Genomic DNA, 19,936 nt, shown 5'->3' on the forward strand with positions numbered 1-19,936 from the left:
TAGATTAGTCACAAATCCATCCTAAGAGTTTTTACAGCCTTTGAAATAATTCTGCTTAAGACATCTGATACTCAGGAGACGTGCCAGAGAGCAGCACCACCAGTTCCTGCCAAATTCAGTGACGAAAACACGCAATCCAATGCTGTCGATAAGTTCACTAGCCAGGTAACTGTAGAAAACAGTTAATCAGGAGACCAAAAACCTGATTCCACATTAATCTTTAAAATTCATATAGGATGACAAACTCTTAATAGACGATACTAACCGGTGTGACGCACTCCCATTCCAATTAGAATTATGCAATGATTAGTCTGTGAGAGTACATCAAAGGAGGACAACTGCAGGATACGTAGTTCAACTGACTTTATTTAGTCCCAAAAGTACACCAATTTCCCAAATGAGTTAAAAAACAAAACAAAACTACAAGTTCTCATGATATTGAGCTTGAACAAAGGTGCAAGTTGTTTGTAACAATGAATATTGCTGAATTACATCCCACAAAAGACAATATCCCTCCAACCAGCCGAATGATTTTATGACACGGCCACATTTTAAACATGCCTTCCACTTAAGAGAGAACAATGTATATTGAAAAACGTACAAAATGATAAATCGTACTATAACTAGATAGTTCATTGGCACAAAGGTTCAAGAAAATCTACAAGTTTATAAAGGGGGCTATTCATGACCAACATGAGTGCAAAAATGCAGGCAAAACGGCGTGAATTGATGTTGATTCATACGTGCATCCGGTGTTGCAGCACAACTGATTCAATTATATGGTCCCTAGAAGGAAAAAGCTCATGATAAAGGTGTGACTTCATTGCGTAAAGCAAATTTCTAGAGAGACCGCAATCCAACCATGTGCTCAGAACACAATCTGCCCTGTGCACACGGAGGACTCTGCGGTTAAACCGTGAGAGCACATGAGATTTTTTTTTCCTCTCTAGAGAGGGAACACATGTAAACAATGTGCTGTGCACTAGCAAATCTACTAAAGCAAATAAACAGGCATTTCGCACCATCTGCTACTGGCAGGATGAGCTCTGGTCTAAGAAAAGCAAATGGCATGCTGAAGCAGGCATGTACCGATTCCGATACGATCACACTGGAATGGCTCATGGGGTGATGTTTGCGAAGAGCTATGCGTAATTGTACAAGCATGCAGAGCTTAGCTGCGCTAACAATGTTTGAGGTAAAACTTTATAGAAAGTCCATCCTTTGATCATTCAATATCTTTGAGAGTAAACAAGAACACAACGACGATACTTAATCATTCAAAATGAACAATAAATATAATGCAACAGGTCTTGTGTTGTCAGCTTTTCACTGGATGTGGTGAAGAAGTCAGTCAAGCCAAGGCAAGAACTATGGAGAGAGCGAAAAAACAGTATAGGGGAGAATGAAACAATGTTTCTGAGAGGATTCATGTTTCAAAGGTTAAAGAGATAAAAGAAAATATACCACTTATAGCCTCTAGAGCAAAGTACTTCACATCCATATCTTGGTCTGTAGCTAGTTTCTCCAGGACTGGTTTAACCTCTGCCTGCAAAGCACTATTGAAAACATCATTGTTAGTAATGCTGGTTTGTTTGCTTATGCAATCAAGATACAAAAGGGTACAGGCAGCTATTATTTAAAGATACCTGCTGTCCAAATCTGGTCCGATCTTCTGTAAGCACCTGGCCACATTGAAGCGCACATTGGCCACCTGATCAGTGGACATCTTGAGGACTACAGGCAACATGTGCTTGGTGGTGATTTCCTGTCCACATATTTCAGACAGAGCCTGACCCAAAAAAAAAAATTTTTTTAAAAAGGCTTTCATTTGTTGTCATTTTGCAACACCAGATATTAATGAAATTACTTTCAACTGGGAGAACGTTTAGGTTTAAGAAACAGGCACCAGCCAGGGCATCCAGACTTACATTGATGCAGAAGAGAGTGGTCATCCTGTGCAGGTAGTTGGAATCATTGGCCATGCCAAGGACTTTGGGCACAATGGTGTTCTGGGCCCATTCTGCTCCAAACTTCTCCACCAGCTTCATGAGGTTGCAGGTGGCAGCCTCTCGGATGGCAAACACTGCAGAACAAGGCAAAGATATTAATGTTAACTCACAGGCTAACATGAAGATCGAGATTTGAGATGAAGATGAAAACTGACATTTAGATAAATGTCATTTTTAGGACAAACCACCAGATATACAGCCTAGTGTCATACAAACTAAAGACATACATTCTTCAGTATCACAAACAAATTGTCACTTAGAGAAAAGTAGAGAAAGAATGATTGTGTGTGTTTGTCCGAAAAATCTACATTAAAATAAAAATATATTTTAAAACCATCTATAAAAATGAATTAAAATTAAAATAAGGAATACATTAAAAATAAATACATTTACAGCAGACAAAGTCCCATTCTACACATATATGGCATGGGACTTCATCTACTGTAGATTAAGAGAATTGTGAAAACTGGACATGTCATATGTGACCCTGGACCACAAAACCAGTCTTAAGTCGCTGGGGTATATTTGTAGCAATAGCCAAAAATGCATTGTATAGGTCAAAAGTATCGATTTTTCTTTTATGCCAAAAATCATTAGGATATTAAGTAAAGATCATGTTCCATGAAGATATTTTGTAAATTTCCTACTGTAAATATATCAAAACTTAATTTTTGATTAGTAATATGCACTGCTAAGAACTTCATTTGGACAACTTTAAAGGCAATTTTCTCAATATTTTGATTTTTTTGCACCCTCAGATTCCAGATTTTCAAATAGTTTTATCTCGGCCAAATATTGTCCTAACAAACCATACATCAATGGAAAGCTTATTTATTCAGCTTATAAATCTCAATTTCGAAAAATTGACCCTTATGGCTGGTTCAGTGTCACATATAGAAGACTCATCAGTACATAAAATAAAAAAAAATATTGTGTCCATTTTAGGACACAATAGTGATTCATGGATTGTCCCTTAAGGGGTTTAAAACTACAATCTTCCATTACCAGTCCACATTTTTATCCACAACACTACACCACCCTCCTTATCCAACAGAGGTCCACCATTCCACTTATTTTTCTCCTAAAAAGATGATATAATATGAATAATGCACTTGTTTTGTAATATTTACTTTGCGAATTTCATTTTTCAGTTTGTTTGATCAGATTATCTGGCACGACAGTTGGACCCAAGCAAGGATAATCAACATTGTTTTGGTGCTCCGCATTACCTCCACAGATTACATTCCACCTGACTTCACAATAACTCAAATAGAGATCACAATCAAGCCATTTAACCTTCATTCTGGGAAGAGTAAATATCTACAAACATCCTGTGAAATTGTGCGTCACCAATCTGCTAAACATCAGACGGGCGGCTCTTCTGAAATCCGTCTGACGATGACATAACCCCCTTTATCAAAAAACTGGGAATTTGTCTGAGACAATCCTATTTAGAGTTTAAAATTCAAGACAAAACCCTATCCATAGTCCTTACAGAGCTTATGAAAAAAATAAAATGCTGCACATCAGCCAAAATATGATGAGCAGTTTCATGAAGTAGGTCAAGCTTTAAATGGAGATTATAAAACACACAAAAAATGAGACAATCCATTTGACACAGTGTATCTCTTGCAGATGTACCTGTGTGTATTTGTCAGAAAGAGTTCACATTTACACATGACTGCTCCGGCTCTGAGCTCTTATGTAAGAGGACAGCACTGGCCCAGCAGCACAGGATATACAAGAACATTCCAGTGATGTAACCCATCTGGCCCTTTGTCTACAACTGTGTCAGAGTGAAATTGTGTGTGCACACGGACGAGGTCCTCGCTGAAAATCACCGTGCAAAACACCTCAACAGATGGATCCACTCAGCGCATGGTTCAAAGTGAGATCATAACCATTCCGACAACCATTAAATTGAAGATTTACTAAGAGGCTCATCAATCTGAAACATTCATTACCACTGACATGCCAATCAAAGCGAGATCAGCAGGCAATTTAAAAGTCTGATCTGTTCTACAAAAGTGGCGCCTATACGAAGCTGGATATTAGCTATTGTGATAAAATCTGAATTATCAGCAGCCATTTCTCCTGTCTTTAGTGATCTTAAAGAAATCATTCAAATAGATGACCCTGGACCACAAAACCAGTCTTAAGTCGCTGGGGTATATTTGCAGCAATAGCCAAAAATACATTGTATAGGTCAAAATTATTGCCAATTATATGCCAAAAATCATTAGGACATTAAGTAAAGATCATGTTCCATGAAGATATTTTGTAAATTTCCTACTGTAAATATATTAAAACTTAATTTTTGATTAGTAATATGCATTGCTAAGAACTTCATTTGGACAGCTTTAAAGGCAATTTTCTCAATATTTAGATTTTTTTGCACCCTCAGATTCTAGATTTTCAAAAAGTTGCATCTCGGCCAAATATTGTCCCATCATAACAAACCATACATCAATGGAAAGCTTATTTATTCAGCTTTCAGATGATGTATACATCTCAATTTCTCATTCTTTGATGAATAAAAAGCACAAAAAAAACAGCATTTCTTCTAAATAAAATTATTAAATTATAAATGTCTTTACGGTTACTTTTTTTTTTATGCACCCTTGCTGTATAAAAGGAGAATTAAAGGAGTATTTTTTTAATCTTATTGTCACCAAACCGTAGAAGAGTAGTGTACATGTAGTCTAATTTTAATTATCATATAAAAAAATTTACTCTTGATAATATGCAGTCTTAGACTACAGTATTTAGAGATTGTACTTGGATTTAGACTTGGATGTGGATTTAGAGATTTACACACTTTACCTTGTTAAAGAGTCTCAGACCCCTTTTCTACTTAAAAATAACAACATCATAATAAGAACAGAATGACACACATGGAGGTGAAATTGAGAGAAGAGGGAAGAAAGCAAGAGAAATGTAGAGAGGGAGAGAGTGCTAGAATCTTATCAAACCCTTATAATTGGCTGATAGCAGAAACTTTTTGAGATGAATGCTTTGTAATTCTCTTTCTCCTTTTGGGGAAGGAGTAGGACAGGAGAGAGACTGAGGCAATTGCTGCTGTGCCATCTTCAAATTTAAGCAAATGCATCTGCTTGAATTATACAGTTTAAAGGTTCTGGTTCATTGTTGTCAGTAACTCAATACATCTTTTTTTCTTATGGCACTCAGGAGAATCGTCAGACTCAGAAAACCTACCGTGATCAATGAGCCATGCCATGCACAGGGAATTCAACTTCTCATCGAAGAACTCCACTCCCTAGAAATAAAGTTGGGATATAGTTGCAATCCATACAGTAACAATCCACCCATTTCTCATTCCCACGTGTTTCCAAATCACTCTGTCATTTTAGAGCTTATAGGGGTAATAAAAATTGTCATTTCCTCAACCAAGTTGTTCCAAACCTGTATAAGTTTCTTTCTTCTATTGAGCACTAAAGAAGATATTTTGAAGAATGTTGGTAATCAAACAGCTGACGGTAGCCATTGACTTCCAGAGTATGGAAAAAATACAACAGAAGTCAATTGCGATCATCAACTGTTTGGTTAACGACATTCTTCAAAATATCTTTTGTGTTCAACAGAAGAAACAAATGGTTTGGAACAACATGAGAGTGAGTATCCTTTTCCGCCCAGATACAACTAATCGATCTTGAGTGGAGCGCAGACTCACCAGTTGGCCAGCCAGCAAAGGCATGTACTCAATGATGGCCAGTCGAACCCTCCACTTGGCATCCTCAGCCAGCTCTACTATAGCTGGCAGCAAAGACTGAGAGAGCTGCCGAATCCCGATCACCTCATTCACACAGTCCAGATTAGAGATGATGTTCAGACGCACCTCAGGACACTACAGGAAAATAAGAAAAAAAAAATTATATTTTTAAATACTTTTTTTTTTTTTTATCAGATGGACACCAGGACACTAAACAAAAATAAAATATTTTGACAAAGTAATATACACTATATTACATATTTTGTTTTAAAGGGCTAGTTTACCCAAAAATTTTAATTCTGTCATTAATTACTCTGTCGTTCCAAACCCGTAAGACCTTCGTCCATCTTCGGAACACAAATTAAGATATTTTTGATGAAATCCGAGAGCTTTCTGACCCTGCATAGATAGCAACACAACTAACACGTTCAAGGCCCAGAAAGGTAGTAAGGACATTGTTAAAATAGTCCATGTGACATCAGTAGCTCAACCTTAATTTTATGAAGCTACGAGAATACTTTTTGCGTGCAAAGAAAACAAAAATAATGACTTTATTCAACAATATCTTCTCTTCCGTGTCGGTCTATTCTTGTAGCCTCATAAAATTACAGTTGAACCACTAATTTGTCTTTACTACCTTTCTGGGCCTCGAAAATTTCAGTTGCTTTGCTTTCTACGGAGGATCCGAAAGCTCTCGGATTTCATCAAAAAATACCTTAATTTGTGTTCCGAAGATGAACAAAGGTCTTACGGGTTTGAAACGACATGAAGGTGAGCAATTAATGACAGAATTTTCATTTTTGGGTGAATTAACCCTTTAACATAAGGAATAACAATAAGTTTCAACACCAATGAAACTTGCAGAAAAAGATCAGCAAATTAAATGTGTATTAAATAAAGTAAACATAGTCATCAATGATTTTATAGCTTTAAAGTCCCCATAATTTCTTCTAAGTATGAATGAATTTTATTGAAAGCAAAAGGACTCCATCTTTTATATTTCCCTTAAATGACTCTAAGAGGACGCCACACTCATGTGATATTGTTACAGCGCACGCATACATGCTGCCAAATATTTGATGACTTGCTTGAGCAAGTGCACTTTGGTGATGACTGACTAAAATCCAAACAACAAAGTTTGTTAGTCAAACAGAGCCGGGCAGATAAGCAGCCAATGGAAATACACTTCAGGGCAGAATTCACAGAATCCAGCTCTTAACATTTTCAGATGGTGTGTTTGACAATCGAGAGGAGTCCAATAAAACAGAAGGGAACACAAACACTGGAGGAAAGAGTTTGATGGGTTTCGGTTTGGCATGGTCTTGCTGAAAGCGGAGGCCAAAGTTCAACTTCATTTAAAAACAGACTAAGAGTTTATTAGTACAATCGAAAAGCTAATACAACTCAGAGAGTGGTCATGGACAAGAGCCCAATAAAAGGAACATCAATCAAGGACCTTAGAGAAGACAATTTAGCAAACAGCCCTTAAGCCCAACACAAGGTGACCTATCAGACCTGGAAAATGAACAGCGGTGTCTCTGCTCTAGTACAATCAGAAGGATCTTTGACCACAAGAGAAATAGAGACAGACAGATGAGAGACTGGGCCGAGCTCCAGGTGGGTTACCTCGTCCTTCAGTTGGACCAGGAAAAGAGGCAACAGATGTTTTACGGTGTTGTCCTTGCCCAAGATGGTAGAGAGACCCATGATGACAGAAGCCAAGGCAGACTTCACATGCTGGTTTGTGTCAGACACCAGCTCCTGTTAAGGGAAGAGAAGGAGGCTTGAGGGCTTTGAAATCAAGCTATTTTTCTACAAGTAGCTGTAATCAGAGACAAGGTGACTGCAGGATAGGGAATGAAAATAAATGAATATACAACAACAACAACAAATGTTTAAATAAATATTTTATAAATAAAAGCTCATTTTTTACAATAGTTGTTACTATTATTATTCACTGTTATTTTAAGCAGCAACAATAACAATAACAAGATGATATTTATTGTCAGTATTATCATTAACAATTGTATTATTATTATTAACAGCATCCATAAAATATTTGTATTATTATTACTACTATTAACAGCCAAATAATAATAATTATTAACAAGACAATAATAATAATAATAATAGTTACTATTCCTAACAGTAACAACATATTTATTTTATTATCGGTCATTATATTATTAATAGCAGCAACGATAATAATAATAATAATTAAGACGTGATTTGGAGGAGAAGAATTGTTGGATGAAGTCATTATTTTTGTTTTCTTTGCGCACAACAAGTATTCTTGCAGCTTCGTAAAATTACGGTTGAACCCCTGATGTCACATGGACTATTTTAACGATCTTTACTGCATTTCTGGGCCTTTAACATTTCAGTTGCATTGCGGTCTATGCAGGGTCAGAAAGCTCTCAGATTTCATCAAAAATATCTTCATTCGTGTTCCGAAGATGAACGAAGGTCTTACTGGTTTGGAACGACATGAGGGTGATGACAGAATTTAAATTTTTGGGTGAACTATCCCTTTAATATGGTATGGTATATTAAATAAGTAATTCTGTCTACTTTAAAAACAATGCAGCAACAAGCCACCCAAACTGCTCACCTACGCCATTACTGAAAAAACTGAAATGTATCTGGAAATGTTTTGAAATCGGACCATGACTCCCTAAACTGATTCATTAGGTGTCTAAACATCTCACCCCCATTACTGGGGTCTTTGAAGAAAGACAGCATCACAGCGAGGGAGGCGGCGAGATCCAATTGAGCCTGAAAACCTGGACATTTATTTGCTTGTAAAATGCTACAGAAGGTCTGAAATCCTGAGCTATCTTTGATCTGATGTTTCAGCGAAGAGCTTGTATGTATAGGCTAATTGCCGATCACATCGGCTGACTAAGCAAGCAGAAAGCTGTTTGTATCTGTGAAGAACGATCCGCTTACATAAGCTTATTAACAGATATCAAACATCAGGTCATGAGACTCTCAGGCCACTCATGAGCAAAGAACGCCCTGTGAAGCTCAAGCAGGAACACCGAAAGGCTCCACTGTTCTTTGTAGTCTAGATGAGTAAAAGAGAGGCTTGTCCTGAACTGTCCTCTACTCTAAAATCCCATTTCCATAAGACAATGACTATACATAGAAAGTTAAAGACCAAACATTATATTACACAATATGTTAAGCAGGTATAACAGGTGAATCATTCTTTTGAACTGATTCAATTCACAAATCAACTGAACTACAGCCTTATAAATTAACATGGGATCTCTTTTAAACAGTGCAAAAAAAGGTTGTTCGTGACGTTTTTGTCATTTTATTCATTTATTTTTGTGACTAATATCAAAGTACCAGAGTTTGACAGTATTTTGGCAAAAGATATAGTTACAAAATTAAGTGTTTTTGTACAATTTCTAACTGCAGTATTAATATGTATTTAACTACTAATGGCACACATAAAAATGCCTAATGAAGACTCCTGGGAAACAAATTAATTCATAAACGATTATAAATCATATATGAATATTTCTGAAACCAATTCACTATTAAGAACAATTTCAAAAGGTTAAAAATTAATCAAGTCAAAATAAATCAGACTCATTTTTTGTTCCATTTTAATCAGCTGAATTTGTTTAGGGGGGAAAAAAACCCTGCAAATTTCTTAGATTCATTTGTGTTCCAATAAAGCATGCGTTACATATTCTATTTGATAGTAAAATATTTTTAGTATATACATCTACACTTCCCATAGTTACTAGGAAGGCAAGCTCAGGCTGTATACAGTAAAACTTAACCAAACTCCACTAATATAAAATGCCATTTCACTTCTTCTAGCACTATGATTCAGTCAGTCACAGGCATACACCAGGAAATTAAAATAATAGAAGACTAATCCTAGGCTGATGCTAAATAAACCTAAAGACAGACAGCTGACACGGGATCACTTACGGGTGTAACATAACAACAGTGACCCCTGCTGCCCATCACCTCAGAAAGGACGGACAGTTCAACAACAATCCGAATGAACTCACCTGCTGATGATATCCTAAATATGAGTCAACTCTGATAATCTGTACAGACGAGGCATAATCCTCAGTCTGCATATATTTATGCATGTTTGATGTATGAGCTAGATCAGTGGTTCCCAACCTTTTTTCCCTCGGCGCCCCCCCCTATGTACATATATGTATATATATATTTAATATATACACATATATATATATATATATATATATATAAATAAAAATGTAAATATATGTATGTGTGTGTGTGTATATATATATATGCACGTTATACTAATATTACACGTTTTAGAAATGCACATTTGACAGTAGCTTGAGTTGAGAGTAGCAGGAGCTTGAGTTAGGATGCAGATGTACATTTATTTTCATTAACAAAAACAGTACCCGTTTCTGTGAATACCTGTGAACATTATAACAGCCTCATCTTTCATACATTTGTAGTCAGGGCTCGCAAGATAGCTAGCCCGACGTCCCGTGGCTATTGTGTTTTCCAGTCGGGCTACCAAAATGTACCACTGCCCTGCCCCACGGGCTATCTTGAATAGTGAAATAAAACCCCTTCCTTAATTCGCGTTGTTCACTCGCTTGTAGGGGTGAAACGGGTCATAGGTTATCATTTACACGCGTTTCTAAGTCTTACCAATTTCATGCGCATGAAGAATTCAGTTCGGTGCTCGCGAGAGCGGCGTTTCAGGCAGAGCACGAACACAGAATTGATTCCTCTTTCGTTTGAACGGACACATACATGCAAAATTATCTCAAAATAACTATCTCGGCAAGTGTTTTCGTGTCTTAAATGAACGTTAACAGTGGAGAAAGAAATCGCACGTGCATCATTATATTGGATCTGTGCATTCGGTCTTAAAGGGGCAGCCGCCTATAAATACCTGCTGTTTAAGCGCCACCTGCTGTCAGAGAGTGACATTTGCGTCTCATTCAGCCCGTCTGCTGTTTTTGTTTCATTCAGATTTTTCACATAGTATCACAAAGCTAAAGTCAGACCATTTTGTTTTTGTTTCAAATTTTTACAATTTAAAATCTAAATAACATGCATGCAGCATCTATTTTGGATCGTGATTAAAATACACAGGCAAAACCTTAGTTTACTTGCATGGAGACATTTATTTGAATTATTTATTTGATTCGGGATTTGTTTTAAATTTTAGTTAGTAAAGTTAGTATATTGTTTGACATTTTCAATTTCACAAAGTAATGTGCAGCCTTTTGGTCTGAGAAATAACAAAAGGACACCTTTTTTTAAATCGGTCTTAAATCTCATTTTGTTACAAAAGAAATTGTGAGAAAATTGTATTGTGAAATCAGCATCGTGAATCATATCACATCGTGAGTTGAGTTACATCCCTATATGCTACTAGTTTTTGCTGTAGTATCGAAGTAGTAAATTGTTCTTTAAATAGTAAGTGTTACTTAAATAATAAAGAACCTTTTTTTTTTTGTGCTCATCTGAAAAATGATCCGATCTGTGACTCAAAATGTGATATGATAATGTAATATAGTCCGAACCGTGAGATTTGTGGTCCGTTGCACCCATACTCTCCTGACTTGTTATTTGAAGAAAAAATACAATATCTTTTATTGGGCTAGTTAAATTAATTTTTGGGCTACCAAAATCTGAAGAATGCCTGCCCGAAGGGCTACTAGGGATTTTGACCTTTTGCGTGCCCTGTAGATCATGATAACCACAGGTACAGCACCTCACTACCATGGTAAAAAATAGCCTAACTATTTGGTTCCAATAATATTTGCTATGAAAAACAGTAACCTGAAGACATTCAGTATAAGTACAAATGCACAACAAACAACTGATATGACTTAATAACAAAAATACTGTGATTATATTCCATTACTCCTTTCATATATTTAGTACATTATTCATATAATAAAATTCAATATGAATATTCGGTCACACTTAAAAATTAGGTGGCCTTAACTACTATGTACTTACATCAAAAAATAAGTACAATGTATTTATTGTGTTCATATTATATCGCAAAACACTTTTGCTGCTATTGAGGTGGGATACGGGTAAGTTTAGCAAAATAATGTTTTGTACAATTAATTTAATATCATCATGTTGTATTGCAAATACAGATTTTGTGCTATGGTTAGGTTTAAGGGTGGGTTAAGGTGTAAGGGATGGGTCAACCGTGTAATTATAAATGTAATTATAGAAATTAATTACAGATGTAATTACATAGGTATTTTTAAAAATATAAGTACAATGTAAAAACATGCACACAATAAGTGCATTGTATCAAATGATTAATTTAAATGTATGTTTTCTGCCACAATACCATGGTTTGGCTTTAAACTAGTTTAAATCGCACACCTATGCGATTTGTAATGGAGAACTCTGCAAAGGTGTAAGGGATGGGTCAACCGTGTAATTATAAATGTAATTATAGAAATTAATTACAGATGTAATTACATAGGTATTTTTAAAAATATAAGTACAATGTAAAAACATGCACACAATAAGTGCATTGTATCAAATATAAAATAATTTAAATGTAAGTACATAGTAGCTAAGGCCACCTAATATAAAGTGGGACCAAATATTCAACTTTTCTGCCACAATACCATGGTTTGGCTTTAAACTAGTTTAAATCGCACACCTATGCGATTTGTAATGGAGAACTCTGCGCTGAACTCGAGCGCGATCACTAGATCTCACAGCGCTGTTTAGTGGTCTCGTGATCGTGACTGGTCAGTGCAGTAAATAAATTTGATGTAGCTCACACCACGCTCTCTTTTTTTTTAGCTGAGCTGATAAAAGGCCCGCGGTTTCAAAAGAGAAGCGCTATTTAGTTTCGCTTTTGCCACGTTTGGTGTTTAAAGCTACCACTTGTTTATGTCGAAAAATGTAAACACCCCCAAAATAACACAAAAACAACCAGACCTACTGCAAGATCTCTTGCAGAGACAACCTGGATACCTTCCCAGATATGATATCACATTATCAAAAAACAAGCTTGAGTTTTCTAAGTACCCCCTCCTGAGAACTTGGCCGGCACCGTGCGGCATAACTGTTCAGCCACACGCAATTTCATACACAAGTGGGCGAGATTAAAATGTGTACCTTGACGCATGGCAGAATATGAGTCATGATGATGGTCTCCCTGCTGTCTTCAAGCAAATTTTCACAGAATACTGCAGAGATAAACAGGCCATGGGATAAGGGTGTTGTTGTGTGGCTCTTTTCATAGAGACATCAGACTTTGGGAAGCTGGCAGTGGGACACCTCACCTTTCACCTTGTTGGCAGCAGCAGTCCGGACCTCTGCCTCGCAGTCTTTCAACAAGTTCTGGAACGCCGGGACCAGATCGGTCTTGGTGATCTCTGGGCCAACTGCTTTTTGCAACTTTACACAAACAGAAAAACAACCAGAGTTGTTTCAGAGTCTCAGAGGCGACGTGGATAACGGCCAAATATGCGTTTCATAAGTACCCACTTCTGAGAATTTGTCTGCCACCATGTAGCGCACCCTCCAGGACTTGTCATCGGCGGCCTGAAGTAAAGTGGGCATGACCAGAGCCTCCAAGTCTTCCTGTGGCAGCAGAGTAGCAATGCTGACGCCAGCTTCTACCGCCAAGAGACGCACAGAGTCCTGCAGAGAAAAGGAAATGCCTGGATCAATGACATAAGAGCACTAGAGGTCTGCTACCAGACCCGAGCCCGACAGGTCCCGAAATACTTTCGAGTTTCGGGTCGGGTTAAAGTTTAATGAATTCGGGTTGCGCTCGGGTTTATAGCTAAACTAAAACTATATGCAGTAGGCTATGCTGCTTAGACGCAAGCACACACATTAGTGCACACGGCAACGACAACACAGCACGGAAACTTTTATTAGTAAAATAGCTTCGACAGGCTACTGACTCGCAACTTTATATTTCTCTGCAATGAGGGGGTAAAATCGTTGTTTCTGAAGGAACTAAGCCTCATTGCTTGTAGAGAGAGGCGTGCAAACGCAGGTTCACACACGCAACTTTCAGCCCTCTCTCTCTCTCGCTAATTCAAATAAATGATATAATTAATTCAAATAAATGCGATCTTACCGCACTGCATCTGTGTCTGATTTAAAGCAGGCCGAATGCTAACGAGCCTTAACTGACGAAAATGACCATAATTTGCACGATGGAAGAATTATCGTCTTGTTGTATACAACCATTCAAAAACTCTGCAGAATTTATGTGACTGCTGCACCTGATGTTCATAAACTTTCATAACTGGTAAGTGTTTTTTCTTTTGCCTTGTGAACTGACCGAGCCTTAATTATTCTGTTTCTTTACATTTTTGTTTTTTCATATTTGTTTACTGACCGTTGCATGCTATCGTGAAATACAGCATTTTTTTTTTAAACTTACTGACGGATTTCCGCTTTAACTGTACTGGACACACGTGGGTAGCAGACGCTGAACAGTCCGCACGCAGACGTTCGGGAGGTGAACCAGTCCCCGCTGGCCAAACGCTTCACAAGTGGTACAAAATGCACCTCTAGGTCTACGGGGGAATGTTCCTGAGAGATCTTTCGCAGAGACTCCACGGCCTTGTCCCGCACAACCGTTTCCTCCACTGTGGCCAAACTCTCCAGGGGAGGCTGAGGAGAGAAGAAGTGCAAGATTACTTATGGCTAATATCTAGGGATGTAACGATTCACTCAACTCACGATTCGGTTTGATTCACGGTTTTGATTTCACGATTCGATTCACGATTTTTTTTTACAAAATTAGTTTTAAGACAAATTATAAATTAAATATGTCCTTTTCTTATTGCTTGAACAAAATACTGTATGTTTCTTTGTGAAACTGAAATATAACTATAATAATATAGCACATTATTGCATATTATTGCTCTTTTGTTGGTTATGATTGCTTCTATTGTCCTCATTTGTTAGTCGCTTTGGATAAAAGAGTTTGCTAAATAACAATTTAAATATAATGTAAAATGTAAATAACAAAACTAAATTGAAATTTTAAAACAAACCCCAAATAAATAACACAAATAAAATAAATCTCTTCATATAAACAAATACTTTTTCTGTGCTCTTTCCATTTAAAATTAGAGGCAACCACTGCATTTTAATCATGATCATAAAAAAATATCTGCATGCAAAAGAGCAGACGAGCTGAATGAGACGCAGATTCACTCTCTGCCATCAGGTGGCACTTAAAGCGGTTCCTTGGTTTCCGCTGTAAACAAAGCAGCGCTGCACTTATGAACTTTAGTATGCATTATACAGAGGCAAGAGGAAAAGAAAAAATACCATCGAAAGACAGTAAGTTCCCCTCAGACATACATTTATATAAACTCCTACCCCTAATTGAATCGCGATTTGTTTAGCATCTCAAACGATTTGAATCGTCACATATTTAAATCGATTTTCAACCAGCTCGCGGTTAATCGTTACATCCCTACTAATATCTGATCTGGTCATTTTTAATTAAGTAACCAAATACCTCGCCTTTAGTGACCTACCAAGAGACAGTTCACAAACTCTGGGCCTCCAACCAGTACAGTGAAGCTCCCGAGCTGCTCAGCCAAGGCAAGGAGAACTTCATCCTCATCATATATGGTGTCTGCAGATGAAGGGATGTCAGGTAGCTAATTGATATTTAGGTAAGTAATACAAACCAAAAGCAAGTGTAACAGACCAAGGTCTTTGAAAGAACAACAAATGGTCAATAAACAACAATATGACAATTTAAAAAAATTAATTTTCTCTTCCCACATATTTCATAACACTTAGTTGTTTAAATTATTTTTGGACGTGATGATAGTTTTATAAAAAAGGACAAACATAAAGCCTAATTAATATACCAAAGGATTGCATGTGAACCAAAAGAGAACTCCGTATGATTCATAGGGCTCAATGTGTTTATGCATTGCAGCTGGATAATTCATTCACACTATTTTCCAAATGCATGTTATTGATCTTATAGTGAAAGATTTATGCATAATATTTCTGGCCTTGTAAATTAATCTAAATGTCTTGATCTTCTGATAAAACGACAGACTCTGGTGACATATGAGGGACTTCTCCGATCATTTTGTCCATTTAAACCCTAACTAGGTCTTACAATCAATGGATTGAACCACGTCCTGTCCTACATTTTTGTTCTTTTTCAATAATCAGTTTCATTCAGATGTACATCTCATTACGGAAGAAAGCATCTGTTGCCAATTTCATTACATCGCAACTTTAGCTATTATTGCAAATTAAAACCCAAGAAATTTGCTAAAATACCTATAAAATAATTGAATAAAAGTATATTTTCTATACTACAAAAAAAAGGCACTAAATAATTGTTTTAATATACTACAATGAAAATTAATTGACAGGCCAAGTAAATAAAAAAATAACACAGATGAGCCATGATTAACAAACACAAGATAAGATCCATCTAACAATTCATTTGTTTCAGAAATACTGGGATTTCTTACCAGTAAGGAATGGCAGTAGTTCAGTTCGTGTTCTTTCCACACCCAGTGCCAGAGCAATAGTGGACAACTTCTTAATACTGTTCAACCGCAACTGAGGATGGGCACAGAATAACATGAACAGTTACAAATTATGCAAACCCCCTGTTATGTTTCATCACATTATGCATAAAAATCCAGGTCAGTGGTTCTCATCCACGGTACTGGAGGACAGTTTAGTACCTCTCCTTAAATGTAACACACATCATTAGTAAAGGCTTCAAGACCTGACCTGGGTTTGTCAGGTAAAGACACCAAACTCTGCAGTGCCTGGATCGAGAAACACTGACCTGGAGAATGACTAAATGACTGGCATCCTAATGTACGTTTTAACAGCCCAAAAATGTCGCCAAGGTAAATGTTGAGAATTAGCCGGTCAATTTCAAGCTTATTATGCCCGGATCCAACTTCTATCTTCAGGCTTTATGTTATGGATCAAATAGACATCTAAAAAAAACCTTAATGCAAATTGATAATTTTCTGGAAACAGCTACATGAGTGAATATTGAGGGGAAAGTAAGGAGAAGAAAATGATGTTTCTTTTGTAAATGAATCGCTTGCACGGTTAGCGGGCAGTGCTGGAAGATACTAATAAAACGCGAATTTTTTTATACATATGAATCAAACTCAGATTCTCTTAGACTGGTGTCTACCTGAACGTCTTCATTTCTCAATTCATCGATTAAAACCGCGATAGGATAAAGCGAATCGTCTCCCTCTGCTCCTGCCATTTTAGACTTAGATGTTCACTGCAGAGGCGTCTGGCGTTGTGCTGCTTGACTTCCGCTCGCCGCGCGGGCTGATGGGAAAACAGTCAACAATTTTAAAGTCCAGGGCTGCGTTCAACCGACCCCTAGTTGCTACTTGTTGATATGACTTTAAGATCAACAAAATATTCCATATTCATACACTTCTCCAAAGTGAAATGCTGATAACACATTGCAGAGCCTTCCAGAGCAGAGCACTTTGGTACTTTTCAATCATCTGTCAGATGATGCATGGCTAACCTCCCCCTCATATTTGCACAGCTTATAAAAGTGCGTTGCTCTGTTTGTTTGACGTGAACTGGGAGAAGATGTGAGGAGAGACCTGAAACAGAGCAGCTGCTGCCACAGACCAATTAGTTGGAGGCTTGCTCTGCTCTTCCGAATCAATTACTGCAGCCATTTAGCAGCAGAGGCAGACTATGGGCTGAGCTGACACTTGCTGACGTCAAACCTGCGTCCCATAAGGCTGTGCAGGCGGAGGTGTGATAGCAGAGATGTGAAAGTGAGGGAGGGCAGGGGGTTGACTGCTCAAATCAAAGCTTCTTGAAAGCTGTTTTCCCCCCTGGATCATACATCCATTTCCTCCTCTGTTTTCTGAGTATAGCAAAGACATTCATTGACGTCACGCCATAAGGCCAATGAGTATTTAACAGAGGTGATGGAGAAGCATCGTGCTGCTGATGGGTGTTTTTTGGGCCAAAATGTGCCCTGGATTACTTTGAACTGAACACAAGGGACTGGTTGCTCAAACACCTTTTATATTATGAAACAACACAGCAGAGTGTGATGTTTGAGGCAAAGGTTAGGCGAGTGCCGTTATGAAACCCAGGCTGTAATAAGGTCATCTGTCTGATCCAATTTTTAGAGTAGACTTTCATTACATAATTTAAAACATTTAGGCCTATATTAGTCATAGCCTTAAGCAACCAGAACACCCTAGAAACTGCCCAACAACATGCTAAATTCCACTCAGAACTATTTAGCAGCCACCTAGAAATGCTGTAAGCACAACTGCATAGCATTTTGCTAAAAACTGCTCAGAACACCTACGCTGCATCCAAAATCATATACTTCTATGTAGTATGCAATTATTAAATGTACATACTGAGTGACTGATACCATCTTTGTTATGGAATACATTCATTGGTTCGCAGTGAGTTTACAGTTTTAATGTACATCTTTGCTTTAATTTATTTTCTAGATCTGAGGTAAACTATCTGTTGTTGCTTTCAGTATGGCTTTAAATGCCATGCAATATGACATTCAAACTCACATTAGATATGTTTAACTTTGAATCAGTTTGAAATAACTGATTACATATAACTGAAATGCTGTAATTTCATAACAGCACTCACCTGACCTTTGCCTCAAAAAACCAAAAGAGTAGAATGTCTGAATTTATAGTATTCGCAAAACAGTAAGCAAAAACGACCTAGATGACCTTCTACTTCTGCCGGGATTCTGAAGGAATTAAAGTTTTATGGCATTTAGGATTAATGATTCTAAAGTGACACAGCTGATGCTGGTAGGTCACATGCAATGACAACATGGCAGATGTAGTACGTTTTTAACAATCATGAAGTAAGTTCAAATTCAAATATAGTTCCTACTCAGACAGCACATGATTTCAAATGCACCACTAGTAACTGTCCAAAATACCTGAGCTACACGCTACCTACCATGCATCAACAAGCCAAAAAAAAAAGAAGTCTGAACTCCTTAGCATTTAGCAATGTCTTAACCAAACAAGGGTGCATTTCCCAAAAGCATCATTAGCCAACTTGCAAGTTCTGTCATTACCAACATAGTTCAACGATTCTGTATTTCCCCCAAGCCATAGTTCAAACAAACATTCGCAAATAGTACTGCAAACTTGCGTGGTTGGAACTGTGGTTAGATAACAAGATAAGCAAAGATAACATGCAGTACAATATCTTAAATTCCATTTAAATATATAATATATATATGGGGTCCACCATGCTTAAACCACATGTCATTTGACTTCACCTTGAGAAATTTTTATTATAATTTTTTTAAACCAGCAAAAAAATAATCTGATCAGATTTTCTATGCTAAACTGTAGCTGCAAGAATATCATAAAGAAGGTCCTAAATCTTGGCATTAATAGTATTAATCAGTATTAAGATGTGGTCACATTTAATGCACCGATACTCAATGCAAAGTTTGTTCTTTTTCATTCTTCTTTTAGGGGTAAAAAGAAGTTGGTCCACCATGCTTAAACCACATGTCATTTGACTTCACCTTGAGAAATTTTTATTATAATTTGTTTAAACCAGCAAAAAAATAATCTGATCAGATTTTCTATGCTAAACTGTAGCTGCAAGAATGTCATAAAGAAGGTCCTAAATCTTGGCATTAATAGTATTAATCAGTATTAAGCTGTGGTCACATTTAATGCACCGATACTCAAGGCAAAGTTTGTTCTTTTTCATTCTTCTTTTAGGGGTAAAAATAGGAAATATATTTGCAATGGTCTACTGTTAGCAAACATCCCAAATACCGGAAAAATAAACACAGAACTAAAAAGAATGACAGCAGTGAGGAAACGGCAGTTAAGAAAGTATTCAACCATAGTGATGTGAACATGTTTGAAATTCAGCACTCCAGTCAAGTCATGTTTATTTTTTAGAACTTTATAAAATAGACTGCTTTAAAGCAAGCAGCTTTACAGTATTAAACATAAAAACCATCTCAGTGTCACTTTTAATTAGAATTTCAACTTAAAGGGATAGTTCACCAAAAATGTTTTATTCTGTAATGAGTTATTCACTCTTGTCGTTCCAAACCTGCAAGACCTTCGTTGATCTTCAAAACAGAAATTAAGATATTTTTTGATGAAATCCAAGAGATTTCTGACCCTGCATAGACAGCAAAGTAACTGAGATG

At 37.0% G+C, this 19,936-nt stretch overlaps 1 protein-coding gene across 1 annotated transcript; it reads right to left on the reverse strand.

Moving 5' to 3' along the window:
- Nucleotides 1-348: 348 nt before the first annotated feature.
- On the reverse strand, nucleotides 349-17,055 carry LOC107586237 (serine/threonine-protein phosphatase 2A 65 kDa regulatory subunit A beta isoform-like). Its single transcript, XM_016273504.1, has 13 exons — nucleotides 16,916-17,055; nucleotides 16,227-16,317; nucleotides 15,261-15,361; nucleotides 13,237-13,392; nucleotides 13,032-13,146; nucleotides 12,865-12,935; nucleotides 7,366-7,500; nucleotides 5,701-5,874; nucleotides 5,226-5,286; nucleotides 1,929-2,083; nucleotides 1,647-1,789; nucleotides 1,465-1,556; nucleotides 349-1,368 (listed from the first exon to the last, which is right to left on the reverse strand). Exons 1-13 carry the CDS (start codon nucleotides 16,991-16,993, stop codon nucleotides 1,352-1,354), a joined length of 1,389 nt encoding a protein of 462 aa, XP_016128990.1. The 5' UTR covers nucleotides 16,994-17,055; the 3' UTR covers nucleotides 349-1,351.
- Nucleotides 17,056-19,936: the final 2,881 nt, after the last annotated feature.

This window comes from Sinocyclocheilus grahami, unplaced genomic scaffold (assembly GCF_001515645.1).
Source record: "Sinocyclocheilus grahami isolate Dianchi unplaced genomic scaffold, SAMN03320097.WGS_v1.1 scaffold79.1, whole genome shotgun sequence".
In the NCBI taxonomy this organism is placed as follows: domain Eukaryota; kingdom Metazoa; phylum Chordata; class Actinopteri; order Cypriniformes; family Cyprinidae; genus Sinocyclocheilus; species Sinocyclocheilus grahami.